Here is a 20374-nt window from a genome sequence, read left to right on the forward strand (position 1 = left end):
CGACACGTCTCCACACACGTCCGTGTAGCTTGGCCTTCAGTGGGAGACACCCACTAGTGAAAAGTGGCCCTGCTGCGGGCGCTTCACACATTGAGTCCGTGTGCAGACGAGGGTTCACACGGCAGAGACGATGCGTTTCTCTGCTTTACTTTGACAGGCTCTGTTCTCTACCTGACTTTTACCCTGAAATCTTACAGCAGCTGTAATCCTCCCCCCGAGCCTGCTCCTCCTCCTCCTCCTCGCTCTCCTCCCGCTCTCTCTGGTGTCATCAGGAGGGTAATATGAGGCATATACCTCCTGATGACAGTCCCTAATCCTCGCGCTGATAACTGATAGTTACGCGCACTCGCCTCATCCTCGCGGAGCCAGAACAGGGGGCGCGTTGGCTGACGCGCTCCGCTCGCTGCGCCTCTGCTCTCTGTCTTTCCCAGCTGAGAGTCGTTATCTGAAATGACTGATGCGAGAGTGACTGATGGACAAGGCTGATATTAGTGTTTGCACTGGAGTGCGAAAGTTTAGTCATTTCGGAGTTTGAGGGGGGAGAAATTGCTTCAGGGTTTTACAGTTCATGAGATGCATCTAAAGAGCGTGTGCCGTGCATCTGGAGAGCTGGTAGAGGATGAAGGAATCCGAGCTCCCAAACTCAGGTTCCTGTAGTTATAACAGGAAGACGGCCATGATTTTGAAAGAGCAAAACCAGATCTGACGGCTGTTTTTGCTGCGATGATAAAGCAGCTGTTGATTCGAAGCTGCTGTTTTCATAGTTTGCATACGCTTTAGGAGAAGTTGAAGTGCTTGATGAAGGAAGCATGAAGCCATAAGTTGATATTTTGAGAAGTGCTCATGAGAAACACATCCCATGACTTGAAAATTAGAGATGCTACAATTAGCGTAGCTTAGAATGAAACCTGGAAATAAGCCCGGCGAAAAGGTTTCTAGACATGAAAACTCAAACTAGACGCACCTGAGCTGCAACTACACAACTTCAAAATCAAAAAAATATATCAAGGCTTGTTTTCCACAGCACCAAACATTACAGGTTAAATGTGGAACGTTCGTTAAAGCATCTGACATAAGCTGTTTGTCTGAACATGTTTATGCGTGAATCTATTTTGACCGGGCTGGATGCAGGCGACCTCTGCAGCAGATATTTCTGCTGTGTGTATTTACATAGTGGTACGAACTAAGGCCTGGTGCAGTGTCAGTCACCAGAGAGGGTAAGTGTAGTCTGTCCTCTCATTTAAAGGCTGCCAGTCAGCCAGCCACTCAACCAGCCCTGGAACCAGCCAGCCACAGCTTTTTAAAGGGCCTGTGATTTGACAGAATCCCGTGAGGGGGAGACGGGGGATTAGGATTAGCAGCTGTTTCCCCTCAAACACTGGTGAAGATACGCTATAGCTACACCACGCTGATGGCAAATTAATAGATAATGTCGTCTCAGATAATGTGCTAAAGCTCTCCGTTTCATAAATAGCGGGGAAGGCGTCCTCTTCGTGAACCCGGCCGCGCGGATCCGCCGTCGCGCGCACGCTGCGTAGGGAAGGCGAAGGCATATTGTGGCTGCGAGAAAGGTTTTAAAACATCATCGCTTTAATCTGGGAGCACAAAGCCAGCTACAGATTATGGATGCGCCTCTCAACAGATTCTGCCGCAGATCCGGTTTAGATGACCCCCGCTAACACCCGCAGAGACACAGGGGCTTTTAACCCCAAACAAACACCGATAGTGGAATGAGAACACGCACGCACGCACACACACACACACACACACACACACACACACACACACACACACACACACACACACACACACACACACACACACACACACACACACACAATGAGGGATAAACACTGAGGCTTATGTCAGTTCCACTTGCATCCGTTTCAAGCTATTAAGGTAGACATGAAAAGCCCAAACTGTTGCATAGCTAAAAGGTTTTGGGGTAAAAATGACACCATTGCACGTGCGAACAGAACGGGCACGATGCCACGAAGTGACGATGACGATGATTCTGTTGGAGGAAAAATAAAGGGCAAAAGGTGAATTATCTACAGCGCTGCTCTTCCACCGCTGCTTCTCTCGCCTGACCTTGAAGGGTGCATTAAGTTCATTAAAAGCGCTAACACAGATTTCTCTTTAACGTTGTTAAAGCTCAAGCACGATTCGTAGACTCGGCTGCGTGAGTTAACCACTAGTCTTTCGTATGAGAGAATGTCTGATTTATATTCGCAAATATTTCATTTAATCTATTTCTGCTCACAACATTGACACACTGCGCATATTTTACATATATATATTCACATTTTCTTTTTTTTTAACTGCTTTCATTCATGTTTAATTGGGAGTCTGAATTATTGAAACCGTCTACATCAAACTGGAACTTAACCTTGTTAAAGAGTAACAGACGCAGCGCAAACTGGAATGGGGAAGGCGTGGACGGCGAGATGCGGCGGAGAAGACGGGTATAAATGCGGAGCGAATCTGACAGCGGCTCGCCACAATACACTTGAGACCTGAGGGATGAGTCAGAGAGGAGATGGCCGTGTCAAAGAAGATTGCGAAAGCCAAAGACAGAGGAGGAAGGAAGGGAGGATTTTTAAGCATGAGTAGCGTTCAGTCTGAACTTGGGCCGCGATTCTGAACTTTGAGAATAAAATGATCCCACTGTCACCATTTTTCCGTCAGCCTCTGCGAGACGCCGCTCGCTGCCGTGACAAAGCTGCCGCGTTCTTTTTTTGGACATTACACCGAGCCGCAAACTAATTGGCCTTCCCCCCTTCTCCACTTCAGCCACTTGCGTCTCTGCGTACAGCACATCTGCCAGATTGTTGTTTCACACTTTACAATTGCAAAGCTCAACCACTCAAACCGCATGGAAAGTGTCCCCACACCCTTAAATAACGGTTACATGTGTGTATGTGTGCGTGTGAAAGAGAGAGAGCAGGGAGAGAGAGAGAGAGACAGAGAGGGAGAGAGAGAGAGAGAGAGAGAGAGAGAGAGAGAGAGAGACAGAGAGGGAGAGAGAGAGAGAGAGAGAGAGAGAGAGAGAGACAGCGCACCCTGATATTTCCTGTCTCCAAATCAAGGGTGATTGCGTACATATGCATGTGTGCATGATTACAGTATGTGTGTGTGTGTGTGTGTGTGTGTGTGTGTGTGTGTGTGTGTGTGTGTGTGTGTGTGTGTGTGTGTGTGTGTGTGTGTGTGTGTGTGTGTGTGTGTGTGTGAGGATCCCCATGTTCTCGGGTGGTGGTGGTGGTGCACAACCAGCTCCGTTCAAGTGCACCTTCCCATTGTTGGCCCGCTGTATGTGGGTCACACATGAAATGAACGCCCGCTTCGGTTCCTGTAGTCGAGGGCGAACGAAGCGATGACACGTTTAAGTAAATGTCAGAGGCTTCGCACACATCTAGGACACATACTGTACTCGTCACCTGCAAACGATTTACAGCAGGCTCCAAGTGAAGCAGGGCGAGGAGGCGAAGCTGCAGTGTAAGTATTGTGCGACGCACAAAGACGTACAGTAGCAACACGCACGCGAGCTCTCACCTCGGCGACACCGAGCGCATTTCCCTCGGCCGTGGCAGTGATGTAAACACGCCATTGCTCTGTCACAACAAAGCCAACGCCGGGCGCTTTCTGAATGATTTCAACCATGACAGAGACTTCCATCAGATACAAGATGACAAAGTGCTGAGGTTTCATGTCAGTTCACTTCCTCTGTGATTTCTAGAGAGAGCGAGCGAGCGAGCGTGCTGTGTGTGTGTGTGTGTGTGTGTGTGTGTGTGTGTGTGTGTGTGTGTGTGTGTGTGTGTGTGTGTGTGTGTGTGTGTGTGTGTGTGTGTGTGTACGTGAGCCTGAACGAGACACAGTGAGAAAGAAAGGCCCTTTCTGTGCTTGAACACTCACCACTACCACAAATAAGTGAGTGTGATTCATCACTTCCTTCCTATTAATCATGAATAGTGCAAGAGCACAGGGTGTAAACCGAACGGTACAGTTGAGAGGACGCGGCTCCACACGCTCTGCACGCACGCACCCGTGTGCTGGACCACAGGTGCAGCCTGTTCTCCACCTGCACATCCCTACACACCAAGCATGTTTGGGTTGAACCTGACAAAACCACGGCCAAGTGTGAAGTTAGTCAGACGTGGATCTTTAAGCGTCTGCATGAATGTGTAGCATCTGTAGTACAGTATTTATGTGCATGTGTGACAAGAGCCCCCCCCCCAAAAAAGAGCTCTGCTCTCGACCACTGGTGCCATCTGCCAGTGACAGGGCAGAAATGCAAATCAGATGCAGCCAGATAATACACCACACTGGCTCCCTCCGTTAGAGCAGCCTACTGAAATAAAGTAGGTCAGACAGACCAGCAGCCAGCTGTGTGTGTGTGTGTGTGTGTGTGTGTGTGTGTGTGTGTGTGTGTGTGTGTGTGTGTGTGTGTGTGTGTGTGTGTGTGTGTGTGTAATAAGGCACATGCGCCTCTCTTTGTGTGGGGAGACAGCTTTACATGTGTGTGTGGGGGGATGGGGATCCAGTTTAGCACTGAGGGTTCATCATATCCTTAGTTGGGATGTTGAAGGGCTGAACAATCAGGGGGAGCGTATAGACAGGCTTCGGCTCAGTCCTGCAAAGATCACAGGCCGAGGACCCACTTTCAGGCCGTGTGACGGGCTAAAGGAGCGGGCTGACAAATACAGGCTCTTATCTGAGGCTGAAATTAGACCACGAGCCGAGTGAAGCTGATAGGGAGCGTATTAAAGTCTGGAAAACGAACCACCCAGGAGGGTGATGCAACGCGGAGGCAACGCTGGCGTAATGCAGACAGATGCGCCCTCCTCGCTCGCCCGCTCCTCGCCCGCTCCTCGCTCGCATCGCTGCGACGCCTCTGAATTATGAATGAGGGCTCGTACACCTTTTGGTACAAAAGGCTTCCTCCCCCCGTCGGCGGCCGACGCACTGTTTGTTTTGGTTAATGTCTCGCGCGCGTTTCGTCAGTGTTGGTTGTGCTAAATGTCTGGGATGGAGGTTTGCAGGGGACGTGAGAGGCGCTCTTTAAAGCCTCTTTGTCTGAGGGTAGTCAAGCTGCGCCCAAAGCAGGTGGCTCATACAGTAGCTGCTGATCTAAGACAATTAGATTTGCATCCGAGCGACTGAACAGATTTATGCTTCACAGGAATATCAGCTCAGCTTTTGGAGCCACTACAGTTTTACGTGTTCGGTTGCACGCTGATGCAGCACATTGTGAGTGATTGTGTGTTATTTCAAAAAGCGCCTAAAAGACTTTGTATCGTGCTTTCACAAATACAAAGTTTAGCCTGTTTTCAGTTCCGGTAACAAAAAAAACAAGATTTCTTTCACCCATTTTGATAAACATGGAGCAATGTGAGCTGAATAACAGATGAACGTGCCTTTCAGAATGATTTCAAACGTGGAGCTTCTATTTATAGACGCTCAAACATTCTCTCTGCTATCGAACTTTCTGTTTTCTTTCTTCCCCCAGATGATTTTAGGCACAGACTGCAAATTCAGTCACAGGGGAGAGTCAATGATTCTCATTTCCTGCCATTTGCTCCTCTTTAACCAAATGACTTTCCACTCCCTGAATTCTCTGAAGCTCCTTCGAGATGTCTGCAGAAGTATGTCCATCTGTATCAACGTGCACACGCCCAAAAGCCGCATCGTGTGTGCAGCGTGACATGTGTCCGCAGGCATGCGAGCGTGATGCACGAAGTTAGACCCAAAAGCTGATGTGAGATGAAAAGGTTAATATTTTCCAGGCTGGTGTGTGGGAGGTGATAGCTTTGTGTGTTAATGCAGTGTGAGTAGTGTGTGTGTGTGCGTGTGTGTGTGTGTGTGTGTGTGTGCGTGCGTGTGTGTGTATGTGTGTGTGTGTGTGTGTGTGTGTGTGCGTGTATGATCACAAATTTATGTGTGTTTTTTCTGTGTGGGTGAATGAGTAAAGTTTCATGTACAGTAAAATGAAATGTTCTCACAGGGGTGGATCCATTTCACCGAAGTGAAAATGCAGTAGTTCGACAAACAGAAAAAGTAAAGTACAGTCGGTGATGGGCGCCTAAACAAAATCAGCCCATCTGATCATTATTTTAAGGGATTGTGCATGTCTGTGCTCGCGCAAACACAGATCAGTGTTTCCCAGTTAGGTCAAGGTGTGTGTGTTTGTGTGTGTGTGTGTGTGTGTGTGTGTGTGTGTGTGTGTGTGTGTGTGTGTGTGTGTGTGTGTGTGTGTGTGTGTGTGTGTGTGTGTGTGTGTGATGGACTGACAGCTCAGACAGGCTCATACCTACAGGTTGTTCAGATGATATACTGTATATAGTTATTAGCAAACTCAGCAGCGCCTCTAGGACTTGCGCACGTGCGTTAACCGGTCCAACATTCTGGATGAGGCCGGACTCAGAAATGAGAGCGAAGTTGTCCTTGAGGACACAGTGGTTTGATGTAATGGTTTAGCCAGAGGACAACGGCGTGGAGCCACTCAGAGGAGGCAGAGGACAGGTAAAGGACAGGACATGCGGCGCTGGAATCGGTTCGTCCTGGCCCGCTGGCTCAGCCCAGTCTTTCCACGCTGCTGCTCTGTTTTCATTCAGTCCCTAACCGGATTTTTACAATACCAATACTCCCAATAAATCCCTCTCTGTGGGATATTCAGCCGGAGCTATTCTTTTTTTTCGTCTGTGCTGGAGAACGGCACTCGGCGCCGTTTGGATCAGAACATCTCTCCGTTGTGCCCGGTCCACGGATCCGCTCGGCTCCCGTCGGCAGGTTTCTGGACATGTGGCGGTGGACGCATCGCCTGGTGGCAGCTTTGCAGATTTACAGTTTGCCTTTTCAGCTCGCTTGCATATGCGTAAGCCGATGCAAAGGGAGAGAACAACACGGCGGGCTTGTCGCCGCTCCCAGTGAACACATTCGCACATCTTTTGTTTTAATTTACGGCACCAAGCAGCCGTTAAGCAAATGTGCCGCCGTGAGAGTGAGCCTGTCCTCAGCATGTTGCACAGTGTACAGTGCCTCAGATCAGCTTTCCCCTGAGATCTGCGTCACCAGCGCAGAGGTTATTTCCTGTATTTTAAGAGCAGCGTGACTCTTTTCCTGTTCTGTGTGCAAAGAAGCATCAGCTTTGCCCTCTTTCCCAGACGATGACTTAGTATGTTGTACTTCCTCCGCATTGATTTCCAGCTGAAAACCAAAGCTCTGAAGTTTGTTAGTCTGGATCTCTTTAAGGTGAACGCTTCCAAAATGCACTTGAAGATGGAAGAAGTGAAAGCTGTCACGGCAGCTGTGTTTAAATGTTGAAAGTTGAAGGAGCACAGCTATCTTCAATTGAAAGCGCAAAGTCAATCCCTGTTGGAAATATAGTTTTCACATTCCGTGTGAGTGCATTCATGGATTATGATTACTACCTGTAGGCCTAAGAGCTTTGGCTCTATCAAGGAAGTGCAACGGCTCAAGTTGAATAAGAATTTGGATACGAAGCAGGCTTCCACAAAAACGCGTGCAGTTTAAAATGAACAAACGCACACACAAAAGTCTACTTAAGGGGGAACACTTGAGCTGATAGAAAGTGGGTTGCAGACATGCACACAATAATGCTTCTAGATGTCAGAAATGGGCTCGTTATTATGACTTTTGAGTTAATGCTCTTGTGACCCACTTTCTAAAAAAGGCAGAGATCCATTGTGAATTTCGTTACCTACAGTGGAAGAGCATTAATGAACTTCAGCACAGACGACCAGCGAAGCCTCTTTGAGCCAAAGAGAGGGGCTGCTACCTGCTTTTCCCCTCGCTTCCACGTCCCCGGGGAGGATTTGCAGCACAGTCCCTTCCAGCAGCTTCCTCCTAACAACAAAAACATTGTCTTTTTCTATTTTATTTTTCCTCCCCTCCATCTCAGCGGAGCTATTACGCCGCCTTATTCTGTGTGAGACCCGGAGGCGATGAGAAGCAGAACGCGCTGGCCGTGGATGATAATGTCTTTCCACAGGCCTGAATTCTATGAGCGCCGCTTCTCTGGTGGCGGCTCTGCAGCTGTTTGGTTTTGTAGCAGCAGGGCCCTCGTTCAGCGCACTGGTAGCAGTTTTATCCGCTATTATTACGTTAGGCATTAGCCCACACAAATAGCATGACGCACCACCAAGTGCATGTGGTTGTGCCAGGACCATGTCCAACACCACTACTGACAGAACATCACTGTCAGGTTTGTTGAAATATGATTCTCTTGATTATGATTTTAAATGTTTATCTTATACGATATCTATATTCATTACTGCAAAATTAAGACAGAGATGTTTATTTATAAATCTATGTATACAACAGAGGATGGTTCCAGACATAAAAGTTAAAGGACACAGAGACATTACTATTCATGCTGGAGGCGGCATGCATGTTGCCAAATTCAGTCTTCAAATTTTTCAAACATTTTATCAAAAAAACATAAGTCAACCTCCCTGATGCTAAAGGAAAAGTCAAGAAATCTCCATAAAAACTATACTTCATCCTCTGAGCTATTCAAATGTTACAGCTGTTTTCTGCATGGCATCACATAATACACATTAAAATAAATCCTTGTGCAGGAAAATGTACCTATATTTTAAATTAGTTATACAGTCAAAATGCAGTCAAGCTGAAAACTGGACTAATGTAGACATACACCACCACAAAAAATCCAACCGTATATATATCAGGTTACTTATTAAGTGGCTGCTCATTTATCATGTGCCCAACTACACACATACACCAGCTTGCTTTGACATAGCTGTCATTTGTTTGCATTGGCCTGTCATGAGTCGAGCACACACACTTGGCCAGTAAAGCTGACTCAGTGTTAGACAACTGCGTGAAGGGATAAAGATGCCACAACACAGCTGTGCAGAGGTTCTGCAGCTTACCTGCATCACCTATTCTGTATCTCGTGTGGTTGGTTTCCTGTTCAGGAACAGGAAAAGACCTTTTGAGTCAGTAGCTGGTAATACTATTATGGGAAAGAAACGCAAAAGCTGCAGTTGTGGTTGAAACGTGAGCACTGTGTTGCAGTTAGCGCAACTCCTACATTGCATTGACCAAAAAAATATCTTATTTTGTTAATGGATCCCAATCTACAGAAACAAAACCCTTCACAGAAGCCAGAACGGTATAAACAGAGAAATGGCGCCCCCTGATGGTTGAACCCATTCTAACACGAGTGAGATTAGAGGTAGGTAGGACAGGTAGGTAGGTAGTATAGATAGATAGATAGATAGATAGATAGATAGATAGATAGATAGATAGATAGATAGATAGATAGATAGATAGATAGATAGATAGATAGATAGGCAGGCAGGCAGACAGACAGATAGAATTTGAAAGAGTACTAAATTATAATCTACATTTACCATAACCCCCCACTGTCTGTTATCCATTAGTAATACTGTGACAGGCCCTAGCGGGACTGTTTTGTACTCCCTGTACAGTGAGAACTCTCCCCATGAAAAGCCCCTCCCGCCTCCTCCCGAGAACAAGCGCCTCCTTGTACCGTTTTGTACGTGTTTATTCCATGATGGCGTCAGGCCTCTGCTTTGCTGCGTGGGTCCTGCTCCTGGCTGTATTTACGCACTTCGTGTCGCAGTAAGTAGATTTGATCCGTTTGTGGGTGAGGTTTGTGGCCACGGTCGCGCAGTTCGTGTAACGTTACGTGAAAGTAGCCGCTAAGCTTTGGTGGAAGCGGCGGAAGGGAAACATTAGGGCGTTGAAGAAGTCGCCATAACCGTTGACTTAAATAGTAAGTTAGCTAACCGTTAGCATTACAACTAAGCACAAACAGACTTAATACGTATTTTTTATATAGCAGAAAGTAAACGGCTGCCTGCTTTAGAGAATAAGTATATTTCTGTGTCTTACTTTCACTTTCGTTTTCCCGCTCGCAGATGGGCGTGTTCAGCCTCTTCCCATCAACACGGGAACGCGCGCGACGGCTTATCGCGGAGCAAAAGGTCCGCGTGCGTGGACGGCACCTACGTGATTAACGGAAGGACCTGCTGCAGATGTGCTGCGGGTGAGCGTCAAACCCGATTCACGGTGTTCCGATCCATATCTCAGCCACCGCGTACAACAAGTAGCAGTGTTTATGTTTGTGTCATCTGGACGACTGTATCACAAACGTCCCCAACCGATCATTTCGTTTCACTGCAGGTCAGTACCGGTCGAGCCATTGCAGCGACGTACCAAATGATACGAAGTGCACATACTGTGAGAGAGGAACATACAACAGTGAACCGAACAGCGACGCATCGTGCCAGCCCTGTAGATCATGTGATCATCAACATGGTGCGTTCTCTTTAATCCAGTGAACCTAAAAACTAAACTAAACGAAACTAAACTAAAATGGGAATCATACGGGTACTAATACATAGTAAGTAATAATTAATAAACCGTTTGTTCTTTTCACTCCAATGTCCTTCACATGGTTGCAACTGTCCTTGCAGCCGGTCTAGAGGTGGATGAACCCTGCACCTCTGCCAGCAACACTAAATGTAGATGTGCAGCCGATCACTACTGTGATTCAGGCGACTGCAAAGTCTGCCAGCCTTGTCGCCAGTAAGTTCTACCCCTTCCAGATGTGCAGAAGTATGCGGTTGTGATTGGGTCACTCATGCTTGTGTTTTGTTGTGTTTGTTTTTGTTCAAGATGTGGTAGTGAAGGCGTCCAAAGCCCCTGTACACCCACACTAAACACTGTCTGCAAAGGTAAGGCATCCAGTAGCGCTCCTGCATCATGATGCCATGAATCCATGTATCATTTTTAAACACAAACAGCTTTTTACAGGTGAATTAGGAGATCTCGCAGGAGTAATAGCCGGCTCTGTTGTGGGAATACTTCTGGCTGCTGCATTAGCAGTAACAGGTTTTCTATTATGGAGAAACAAGAAACGTGAGTATTTCTTTTACATGTGGTAATTTTTCTATTTATCGTTTGTTTCAAGAACACTGAGATTTATTTTTTGCTTTTCTGTCTTTTTGGATAATTTCTCATTAGGGAATAATCGGAGCCTTCCCGTTTCAGTCAAGCCTGAGGTGAGTCATTCTCCACTGTGATTCTTTAAATTCTCCAACTCGTTCTTACTTGCTTTTCATAGCTCTACCTAACCTTTCTTGCCATCCACAGTCACACACATGTACTTGTATGATAAACACATCTGTCTGTCCTCCTTCCTCTAATGCTTACATAGCGGTCCCATTTTGTAGGAAGTGAAGGTCAGTTTCTGCGCTCCCTGCTGTCAGTGTACTTCGTTTGCGGTTATGTTTTCGTGACATGATGTGTTTGTTGTGAATCTTCTTGCGGTTTCGTATTAAAGTTGAAAATGTTCTATTAACATAGATTTTTCTTCTGCTTCTCAGGAGGAGCTGCCTCTGATTGGTAAGAAACGCTCCAGAACATGGTTTAACTGAGTGTTATTGTTACTTTGTTTACATTTTAAATTACCTGATTGGTTGATGCGAAAACTCTTTGCCCATGAAGTCATGTGTGTCAAGCTAGGTGGTACTGATTCACTTTTCATAAATATTCTTGTCTTTTATATTACTTTCAGATCTCTATCCTCACCTGCCTGACATTGCAGACACAATTGGATGGAAGGAAATGGAGCGTTTAGCAATGCGTAGTGGCATACCAAAAAACGATATAGAGTCTTGTAAATTAAATCGCCCTAATGATGTTCAGTCGCAGACGCTAGAATTACTAAAAATCTGGACAGAAAAAAATGGAAGGGAAGCCTCTAGGAAGCTGATCCAAATGCTAAATAACAACAATATGAGAGACAAATCAGAGGCTGTTAAAAGCATATTGAGAAAAGAAATCGCTGCAGCATCGAACCACTCTGTGTGAATACATCATGTATAGATAATGAATTGTTATTTTTACCCAGCTGTGACATGGCACTTGAATTGCAGAGTCAAACTTCACCTGTTGGACATGTGGTCTCAGATTTGCCTCTAGAGGTTTGGAAGACTGCTCTAATTTTATTGTCATCTGTCATCTGTGGTTGTCGTTTGTTGCTCCAGCATGCAACATATGTTTTGGGACCTCGTAAGCTTTACGCAGCTTTTAGGCTTTTGTTACATTTACGGTGAGAATGTCATGTTTCTCCTTTGCAGTTGCAGGCTATTGTATGTAGAGTGCAAAGGAAGGCTCTGAATTCTTCCGCAAGTGGCTGTAAATAAGTATAAATAAGTGTTTTTCTGGCTTTATTGAATCTGGATGCTATAAAATGGATTAGAATAGAACAAAATAAGATTACAATTACTCTTTTTTTTACCTACAGTACATTGATGTGTTATGCGATGTGATCATGTGTTATTTGTACTAACGTTGCAATTGGTCTTACAAATCTTAAATTAAAATACAGCATGTATGTATGGCTGGTTCTGACTTGTTTTGTCTGGTAAAAAAATAATTGTATTGTAAATTCTGTAACAACATAATTCAATGTATGTAGTAATGCAGCTACATTAATAGATTTAGAAGTTTCACCTAAAAAAGTCTACACAGTTGGGGATCTGAAAAATAAAAACGCTTTAAATCACCATAAAAAGACCTAATGTAAAATGTGTGAGGAAGGAAACAAACTTAAGCCCAATTGTTCCAGTTGGGCTCATTACCATGTCTGCTTTCATTTCTCATCATTGCGACACTGGTATCACTGTGTCCTCGTTCACCTTTAACATCCCATAGTGCAGAACAGAACCCTGCTTTGTAATGTAACAGCACCCAGACACCGCTTGTAACTGAACTCTTGAAAGATCTACAGACAATCAGACACATCCTTAATACTGCTACAGAAACATCCCTTCTGGTTCAATTTCACACAAATAATTTGTTCTATTATGAGGTATTTGTAGCACATTAGAATAATCTAGAAGTAGAAAACCAAGAAAAAGGACAGATGCTGCTTATTATGTTAAGAGAAATGATCTAAAATAGATACATTGTTGCAGATTTGATTCCTTGTCAATTTTAATACATCTACCTGCTTGATAGAAAATACAGATAAACATCCTCCAGACACTCAGATTATCACCTCCTCCTACAGGCGTTTCTGTTTGTTCATGTCGTCCGTCCTCAGCGTGCCCAGAAGTCTGTCCCAGTGAGTGAAGTACGGCGCGTAGTTCACCTTGAGGCTGATGTGGTGGAGGCTGTGGTGGCGAGCGCCTCCGTAGAGGCCGAAGGGCACCAGTCTGTGCGGGGACCAGGGGAAGTCGTAGCCCGAGTGAGCCTCCACAGACAGGTAGATGTTGGCCACGAAGAACAGCATCTGGGTGAGCGGATGGCAGCCCAGCAGCGCGGCGTTGAGCGTGGAGAAGAAGCCGAGGCTCAGCAGCTCCCACGCGCCCGTGTCCTCTGTCATCAGGGAGAAGGTGGCCGTGTGGAGGTGGTGCTCCCTGTGGGCGAAGTGGTAGAGCCACGGCGCCTTGTGGTGGAGCAGGTGCCAGAAGAAGTACTGCGTGTCGAAGAGGAGAAGGCAGGCCAGCACGCCCGCCGCCACGGACGGGACCCCCGGGGCCAGCGGCGGGAGGGTGATCGGGTTCCAGTACCAGTGGACGAGGGACAGCGGGAAAACCAAGCAGACGTGGTTGGAGACTATTTTGCAAAAGCACCGCCAGACGAGCGCGCGGGTCACTTTGCTGTGGGGCAGGATCTTGAAGCGACGTAGCAGGGCCACCCTGGGGCAGAGCCAGTCCAGACACAGGTAGGGCAGACAGCAGCTGAGGTACACGGTCAGAGAGAAGCCCACCGGGAAGAACGCCGACTGCAGGAGGCCCCGGCGTCCTTTCACCGCGTCCCACGCCGCCTGCATGAAGTGTCCGCTCTCCGCGTCTGTCATCCTTCCACAGCGCTGCACTGGTACTGAAGGGATGCGCTGCCGTGACATTGCACAACGTCCTTAAAATGCGCTTCCTGCGGCGTTTGCACGACGCGATGCTGCCAAATAACGCTTTAGCAGTTTTGTGTTTTGTAGATGATTCATATATTCGCGGGAAGTTCATTTCCAATGCTGTTGTCATCACTACAGCAACAGTGTTATTGGCAGCTGTTCATAAATATTATAATCCGTGGGACCTTCAAGGTCACAGTCAAGATGCAGAGCAGCTGTAACTGTGTGGGCCAAGGAATGAAAATACTTCACTGTTTTCATCATTATTTCTTCTCTCTTCCTACTCAACATTATTAATGCACCCAACAAACATCCTCTTGTATTCAGTCTGTGCCCCTTGCTCCTCCTGCAGTCGCCCCCTTGTGGATGTAAATGATTCTGACCATCAAGTATTTTTAGCCACACTGTGGACATTTGTCCTGTTTCTAAATATAACTTCATAACTTTTTGGAAAAACGAACAAGTCTAAATGAATATCTAGTGCTTCATTTTGTATCTTTAGGTACACGGAAAACCATCATTTAACCACTTTAATACACAATATCTTAAATTACGTAGATATGTTTCGCACCCAGATCGTGCTTTGCTGTGTTTAGTCTTATAACGTGATGTTTAGTCACACATTAGGGTGCTGTGTGCTGGACGTAGCGCGTGTTGACGCCTTGTCGCCGCTTTAAACGGATTACGCGCAGGAAGCGGGGCGGGCTCGGGCTCCACGGGTGGAGCGCTCAAATCAGGAAATGAGCTTAGAACGAGCGGTGTGACTGTTCCCTCGCTCGTTCACGCCGTGCTGATGATGGCGATGGGCCTGAGGAGGAGGCTGCTTTCTCCAGGGAGACCGCCACGTGACGTTTACCGTTATGGTTTAAATCGCTGACCTCTGCGAAGGTAGGTGCGTCCGCGTCGTTCACCGCGTGCGTCTTTGTGGCCAAACAGAAACTTACGCGCTCGTCCGGCGACGCTGTCCAGGTTATGCAACAGGTCGCCGGCTGGTTGATGGGTCTTATTCCTTCAAAGACACTTTTTGGTTTTTATTTCTAAACGTCGTACAGATCGCAGTTTCTCGGTTATTTTGTTGCTAGGACAACAGAGGCGGCGACCTGGCACGCGGCGCGTGAACGACATCACTCGTGTCATAGTAACAGACTGTGGTCATCTACTCTGATTTTCCAAACGCCCTGAAGCTTTTGGGTTTGAGGAAAAAAAACCTCTTACTCCAACAGCAACACTTAAAACTGTGTATGGCTGCGCGGCTTTCATAGAATTCAATAAAACCACAATATTATAAAATGGCCTGTAGCCAATAATGTACTACTTTTTATTACGAAGCCGAAAGTGCATTTTACTTTTACACAGACAAAAAAGCATCAGAAGGAGTCAGAGTAGTTGATGTACATGTATGTGCACATATGCACTAAGGATTCTTTCTCTTTCATTTCATAATAATTTCCTTTTAAGCTTTCATGATAACATGATGTTGCACTCACATCATGATATATTTGTACTTCCTTTTGACGCTTGGCGGAGGCGTGCGTGTGTGTGTGTGTTTGGGGTAGTTTCATTTTTCTAAAACGTTAACAGGATGTAAAAGTTAAAACTAAATGGGGATCAGACAGGGTGATGCTCGGGGACAGGGGGTCAAGTAGACTCCATCTTCCTTCCTCCCACAGTCTGATACCGGACCAGTGCGTCACTCACTCAGGCCCCTGACTCTATATTTAGACATGCACTCGGTGCTGCCCCTGCTGAGTGGCCCGCTTCAGAACAATGACTAAACCTTTAAAGTGAATACAGGAATGTTTGTCCACTTTTCTTCCATCTGTTTTTGTTTTAGGATCTGGGCCGCCTTCATTCCTGCGTCACGGTTGAATGTGTGGGAAAGAAACTAGCTGAAGATGCAGGGAGCCATAGCACGGGTGTGCGTGGTGGTGGCGGCCGCCATTTTGAACCACCCGCTGCTCTTCCCTCAGGAGAACGCCTCCCTCCGGGACCAGGATGAGGAGCTGATTGCCCGGATGCGGGAGCGCGAGGAGAGGCTGGAGATGGAGAAGGCCCGGTTGGAGCTGGAGCTTTCACAGTCGGGCTCCAAGCAGGAGGAACCCGGCGCAGAGGAAGCTTACAGTTGGTGCCTTTGGAGCACCGTGACGTTCGTCATATTTTTCACCATCGAGCTGTGCCGGGTCGACCCGGCCGACGCTGAGATCCGGCCCGCTGAGGATGAAGATGCGTTGTTGGAGAGTGGCTCTATCACCCCCAGCACAGTGGTCCTCGATAAGGACATCCTGAGCAGCTTCTGTCACAAGTGCACGCGCGCCTCAGCCCATGAAAACTGGAGGGTGAGGGAGTTTGTCGAGGGTTTGGCCGACGACCTGCTGGAATCGCTCCGGAGCGTCTGCGACAGGGAGGCCGACATGGAGGTCGGGGACTTCGTGGGGGTGGGCAGCATGTTCGAGTCCTGGAAGGCGTGCCGGCCCCTGACGTGCGACCTTCTCGTGCCGTTCTCGCCGCCGGAGCCGCACTCCTTCCGCTTCCAGCTGTGGTGCGGCCCCGGCGCCGACGCGCCCCCGGACCTGCAGGGCTGCGGCAGGATAAGCGTGCACGCGGACGGCGCCGCCGGCTGCCTCTGCGGCGCCGCCGGCCTGGGGGACGACGTGCTGTGCCTCCTGCACGGCGGGAGCGACGCCCCCGGGGCGGAGCGCGGCCTCGACGAGCTGCTGTGCTCCAGGAACACGCCTCTCTTGGCCAAAGACCGCGTCATGAGGTGGTTCCAGATATCCGTGACCAAAGCGTGGGGGCGCATCTCTCACAAATACGACTTTGAGGTCACCTTTCGCAACCTGGATGCGGCGGGTGCTCTGAAGGTCCGGTTCCGCTCGGGGAAGGTGATTGTGATGAACATCATCCCTGTGGTGCAGCTGGAGGACACGGACGCCTACTTTGTGTCACACTTCCCTTCGGACGCAGACGCCCCCGCGGACCCCTACTGGCCCCTCTCGTTTGCCGTCTACGAGAGGAACTTGTTGAAGCATTTTGCGAAGCGCCTTCCAGGAAACTCCTGCCACTTGCACTGCCTTCAGATTGTTACGTTCCTGCACAAAAAGCAGACTGGGCTCACGGGGAAAAGTGCCATCACCACCTACCATTTGAAGACGGTTTTGCTGCACCTGTTGCTGAGTAGCAGTCCGTCCGCGTGGCTCGCAGAGAGCATGGAGCACAGGCTGCGGGACGCGCTCGGCTTCCTGCAGAGGAGCCTGCAGGAGAAGACGCTCCGCCACGCGTTGATCGGAAACCGCAAGGTCCCGGAGGAGATCCAGCTGCCTGAGGTCATCCGTAGAGCGGAGCCCCTCAATCTGTTCAGGCCTCTGGTTTTGCAGTCGGACCTTTATGCGGCCACAGTAAGGCATTACCAAGAGATGCTGAGAAACGCACCCGTGCTCCTGCAGGAGTACACGCCTCATTTGTCCAATGGGGGTTTACACCACAGCCTGGATCAAAGTTTGTGAGCAATAACAGTGTTCAGTCTGTTTTTTTTACTCTTATCAAATTAAAGTGTGAGTAGAACTCAGTTTACACATCAGTTACCATTCATTCCTCGCTCTAAAATATGCAGCGACAAGTACATGAAGAGTATTTATAAAGGTAAACATTGTAATAGATTTTTTTTAGGTTTAGTGTTTTAACCAAACAGTGGAGCCGTGTTTCATTAAATCTGGCACATTTAAAAAAATATTTTATAACAATTAGGTCAATTAGCTTCTTTTTGTTGGTACTGTCATTCACAAACAATTTTTACTTTGAGTAAATGACTTCATTTTGGAAACATTTTACTAGTAATACAGCTCAAACTATGCAATATGTGTGAATGGAACTTTACAAATGAGCACAGCAGCATTTCTCCTTCATACTGCAGCAGAATCAGTGGCAGCTATTCCATTATTAGAGAAGATCGTTCATGTTGCCTGTTACATTTTCTGGTATTGGTGTTAAATTGTTGTTACCGTTCAACTTAAATACTATAGGACCATCCTGTAATGCCTGTCAGGAAAGCACAACATACTAACTTTCCATGTCAGAATACAGAAATGAACAAACAGATCAGGTGATTACATTCACCATTTATTGGTAAGTGCCACATTTGGATGGATTATTGAAAAATGTTTTGTTATCACAATATTGTCCGTCACGGACCAGACATTACACTGAAAAACAAAACAGGTCCTTATCATCTAATAAAAAATGTATCATGTAGTTTGTTTGCCTAATCAGAAATTTAACAAAATATAAACATGTAAAAGTATGAAAAACAACCACAAATCCAGATTATCTCGGCCCCAGAACATGCCAACAAATGGACGGTTTGAGATCAGTATTATGATTTTACAGGCCATAGTCATAGTTTGCTTTGCCGTCAAAGTAGGACTTGTAGAAGCCCCTGTAGGTGTCTACGCTGTGCCCGGAGGCTTTGACAGCTGGGTCCTGGGACATGCACTCTGTCCACTTCTTTAACTCAGGAGTCTTGTCAAGGCAGCTGAAAAGACCAAGAGACTCAGGTCAATTTCCAGAGACCATATTAGAAAACATTAACTCTCAAACATATCAGATGTCATTGAAGATAGATGACAAAAAAGACTGTATGCTCTGTTCCTGAAGATTCCTTGCTTGTTGTTGTTTTCTTATAAACTAATATTTTTGTAGTACCTTTTGAAGAAGATACTATGTCGTTGCAAACCATAAATAAAATGTATTTATTATGAAAGTGTTCTAAGAAAAGTATTACTTACTGCTTCATGTCAAAGACACACAGTCTCTCAAAAAATGGCCAAATCATGTAGTCAATCATTGTGATGGAGTCACCCCCAAAGAACTTGGTTTTCTTTTTAACCAATTCCTGAAAAATGAATGTTATGTGGTAATTGCTATTACAAAAGGCACTTTTGAGTTGTAGTAACAGATGTGCAACTTTGCAACTAACCTCATTGAGTTTGGCAAACTTCTCTGCCAGTTCCGCTTCTAGGCCTGAGACGTCCTCTTTATTATGTTTCGCTGTGGGAATCTTGTAGAAGTACGGAATTACCTGTAGAAACGAGTGATGTTAATCTGAAGGGAAGGGTAGAGAAATCCACTGAGCAGAACCTGTTAGATTTAGATGCAACTTTCAATCTAAAGTACCTTGGAAAAATGCTCCACTAACATCTTCTGTTGAGCTTTAGCTAATGGACAGGAGGGAAGCAGCTTCTTCTCAGGGTAAACTTCATCCAGGTATTCAGAGGTGATGAGAGACTCGTATATCACGTCGCCAGCAGATGTCTCCAGAGTCGGGACGAGCCCAAGTGGATTCTTCTTGAGGAACCAGTCAGGTTTGTCCGTCAGATTGATGTTGACGATGTCATGCCTGAATAATAAAGGCAGGTTACACACAGATTAGCAACGATTGCTGCAAATGTCACATGTTGGTATCACTGCTACTCTAGTTAGAAATAGATTTCAAAAGATGGGTGTGTACTTGATCCCCTTGGCGTTCAGCACCAATCTGGTTCTTTGGGCGAAAGGGCAAAATCTCATGCTGTAAATCCTGATGGAGCCTTTGGCGACGGGGCCAGGCGCTGCACTTGCTGAAAGAAATTTTCATTTTATGTATGAAACACAAATATGTATGCAGAGAGGCATGCTAATTTAGGATTACTTACTACTAATGTGTAATGTGTATAACAAAAGAATATATATATATATATATATATATTGTTATATTATTGTCAATCCTCAAACAAGACTATATTGTATATGTAATGCACAAAAGATTATGTATATTTAATGCAACAAAGGTTGGTTAAGTGTTATTCTCAAATAGCTTTTGTTTTGTGATGCGCCTATTTAACAATTTACAATCACAATTTAAATGTCTTCTAGTGTTAACTTTCATGTATTTATCACAACTGTAGTGTTACTGTTGCCCACGGATAGGTGAAATTAGTATCTTGGAGGAAAGTTAAACAATGAGTCAGCAGTTTTTTTTCCTGCGTTACCCTATGTGTTACATAATATATAGTAAACATGATCTTGCAGAAATACTGCCGCCGTTATTGTAGCAATTTTTAGCAAATAAAACTTGATCAAAAGTTAATCAGAATGTCACATTTACTCATATTTGAATGTTAGAGACGCTTTTTACGGTAATAGATAGACACTAAATTCGATTTCCTGTAACTTTTTCCTCACCGAGCCGACTTCAGGCGCAACAAAAACGCATTAACGCCGTTGACGTACTGAGTAACCAGAGCAGTCGCCGCGCAACTTACCTTTGGTGCAAGACTTCTGAGTGGACATGGTTTCACTTTAGGCGGTGAAAGCTGCAGTCAAACGCACAACCAAGTTGATCGTAAGACGAGTGAAGGAAGAGCAAAAGAGGCGATATTTATTAAACGTACTCGTCTCTTCCGGTGTGGG

The 20374-nt window shown here is 46.4% G+C and overlaps 4 protein-coding genes and 1 long non-coding RNA gene across 14 annotated transcripts in view; 2 read left to right on the plus strand and 3 right to left on the minus strand.

Moving 5' to 3' along the window:
• LOC114842192 (uncharacterized) overlaps positions 1-10037 on the minus strand; it is a 14423-nt gene extending 4386 nt beyond the window's left edge. For 2 of the 7 annotated variants that reach the window (XR_005898639.2, XR_005898640.2), the window contains exons 1-3: positions 9901-9979; positions 8913-8949; positions 7718-7863 (exon numbers count right to left, since the gene is read on the minus strand). This is a non-coding gene — a long non-coding RNA (uncharacterized LOC114842192). Of the gene's footprint in view, positions 1-7717; positions 7864-8912; positions 8950-9535; positions 9663-9900 lie in introns of those variants that run through there. The other 5 variants (XR_005898641.2, XR_008692591.1, XR_008692592.1 and 2 more) reach the window with 5 other exon arrangements.
• Positions 9470-12413, plus strand: LOC114842188 (tumor necrosis factor receptor superfamily member 6-like). 3 transcript variants are annotated; one of them, XM_029127776.2, is made up of 10 exons: positions 9470-9627; positions 9927-10054; positions 10192-10326; positions 10485-10596; positions 10687-10745; positions 10825-10929; positions 11035-11072; positions 11228-11252; positions 11397-11415; positions 11588-11728. In XM_029127776.2, coding segments are annotated over exons 1-10 (762 nt in total). In that variant the 5' UTR covers positions 9470-9487; the 3' UTR covers positions 11589-11728. The 3 variants fall into 3 exon arrangements, with proteins under 3 accessions (XP_028983609.1, XP_028983606.1, XP_028983607.1); XM_029127773.3 differs by lacking the exon at positions 11228-11252 and having other exon boundaries at positions 9471-9627; positions 11588-12413; XM_029127774.3 differs by lacking the exon at positions 11228-11252 and having other exon boundaries at positions 9471-9627; positions 10834-10929; positions 11588-12413.
• A 133-nt stretch (positions 12414-12546) lies between these two features.
• Positions 12547-14285, minus strand: LOC129602927 (cholesterol 25-hydroxylase-like protein). The gene has a single exon (XM_029127777.3). It carries the CDS (start codon positions 13925-13927, stop codon positions 13082-13084), a length of 846 nt encoding a protein of 281 aa, XP_028983610.2. The 5' UTR covers positions 13928-14285; the 3' UTR covers positions 12547-13081.
• Positions 14286-14662: 377 nt separating this feature from the next.
• Positions 14663-18689, plus strand: itprip (inositol 1,4,5-trisphosphate receptor interacting protein). 2 transcript variants are annotated; one of them, XM_029127767.3, is made up of 2 exons: positions 14663-14818; positions 15765-18689. In XM_029127767.3, exon 2 carries the CDS (start codon positions 15826-15828, stop codon positions 17431-17433), a length of 1608 nt encoding a protein of 535 aa, XP_028983600.1. In that variant the 5' UTR covers positions 14663-14818; positions 15765-15825; the 3' UTR covers positions 17434-18689. The 2 variants fall into 2 exon arrangements, with proteins under 2 accessions (XP_028983600.1, XP_040929845.1); XM_041073911.2 differs by having other exon boundaries at positions 14678-14822.
• On the minus strand, positions 18034-20368 carry LOC114842190 (glutathione S-transferase omega-1-like). The gene is made up of 6 exons (XM_029127779.3): positions 20227-20368; positions 19434-19542; positions 19100-19322; positions 18903-19004; positions 18712-18818; positions 18034-18458 (listed from the first exon to the last, which is right to left on the minus strand). The coding sequence occupies exons 1-6, from the start codon at positions 20252-20254 to the stop codon at positions 18308-18310; spliced, it is 720 nt and encodes a 239-aa protein (XP_028983612.1). The 5' UTR covers positions 20255-20368; the 3' UTR covers positions 18034-18307.
• Positions 20369-20374: the final 6 nt, after the last annotated feature.

Source organism: Betta splendens, chromosome 15, assembly GCF_900634795.4.
Source record: "Betta splendens chromosome 15, fBetSpl5.4, whole genome shotgun sequence".
In the NCBI taxonomy this organism is placed as follows: domain Eukaryota; kingdom Metazoa; phylum Chordata; class Actinopteri; order Anabantiformes; family Osphronemidae; genus Betta; species Betta splendens.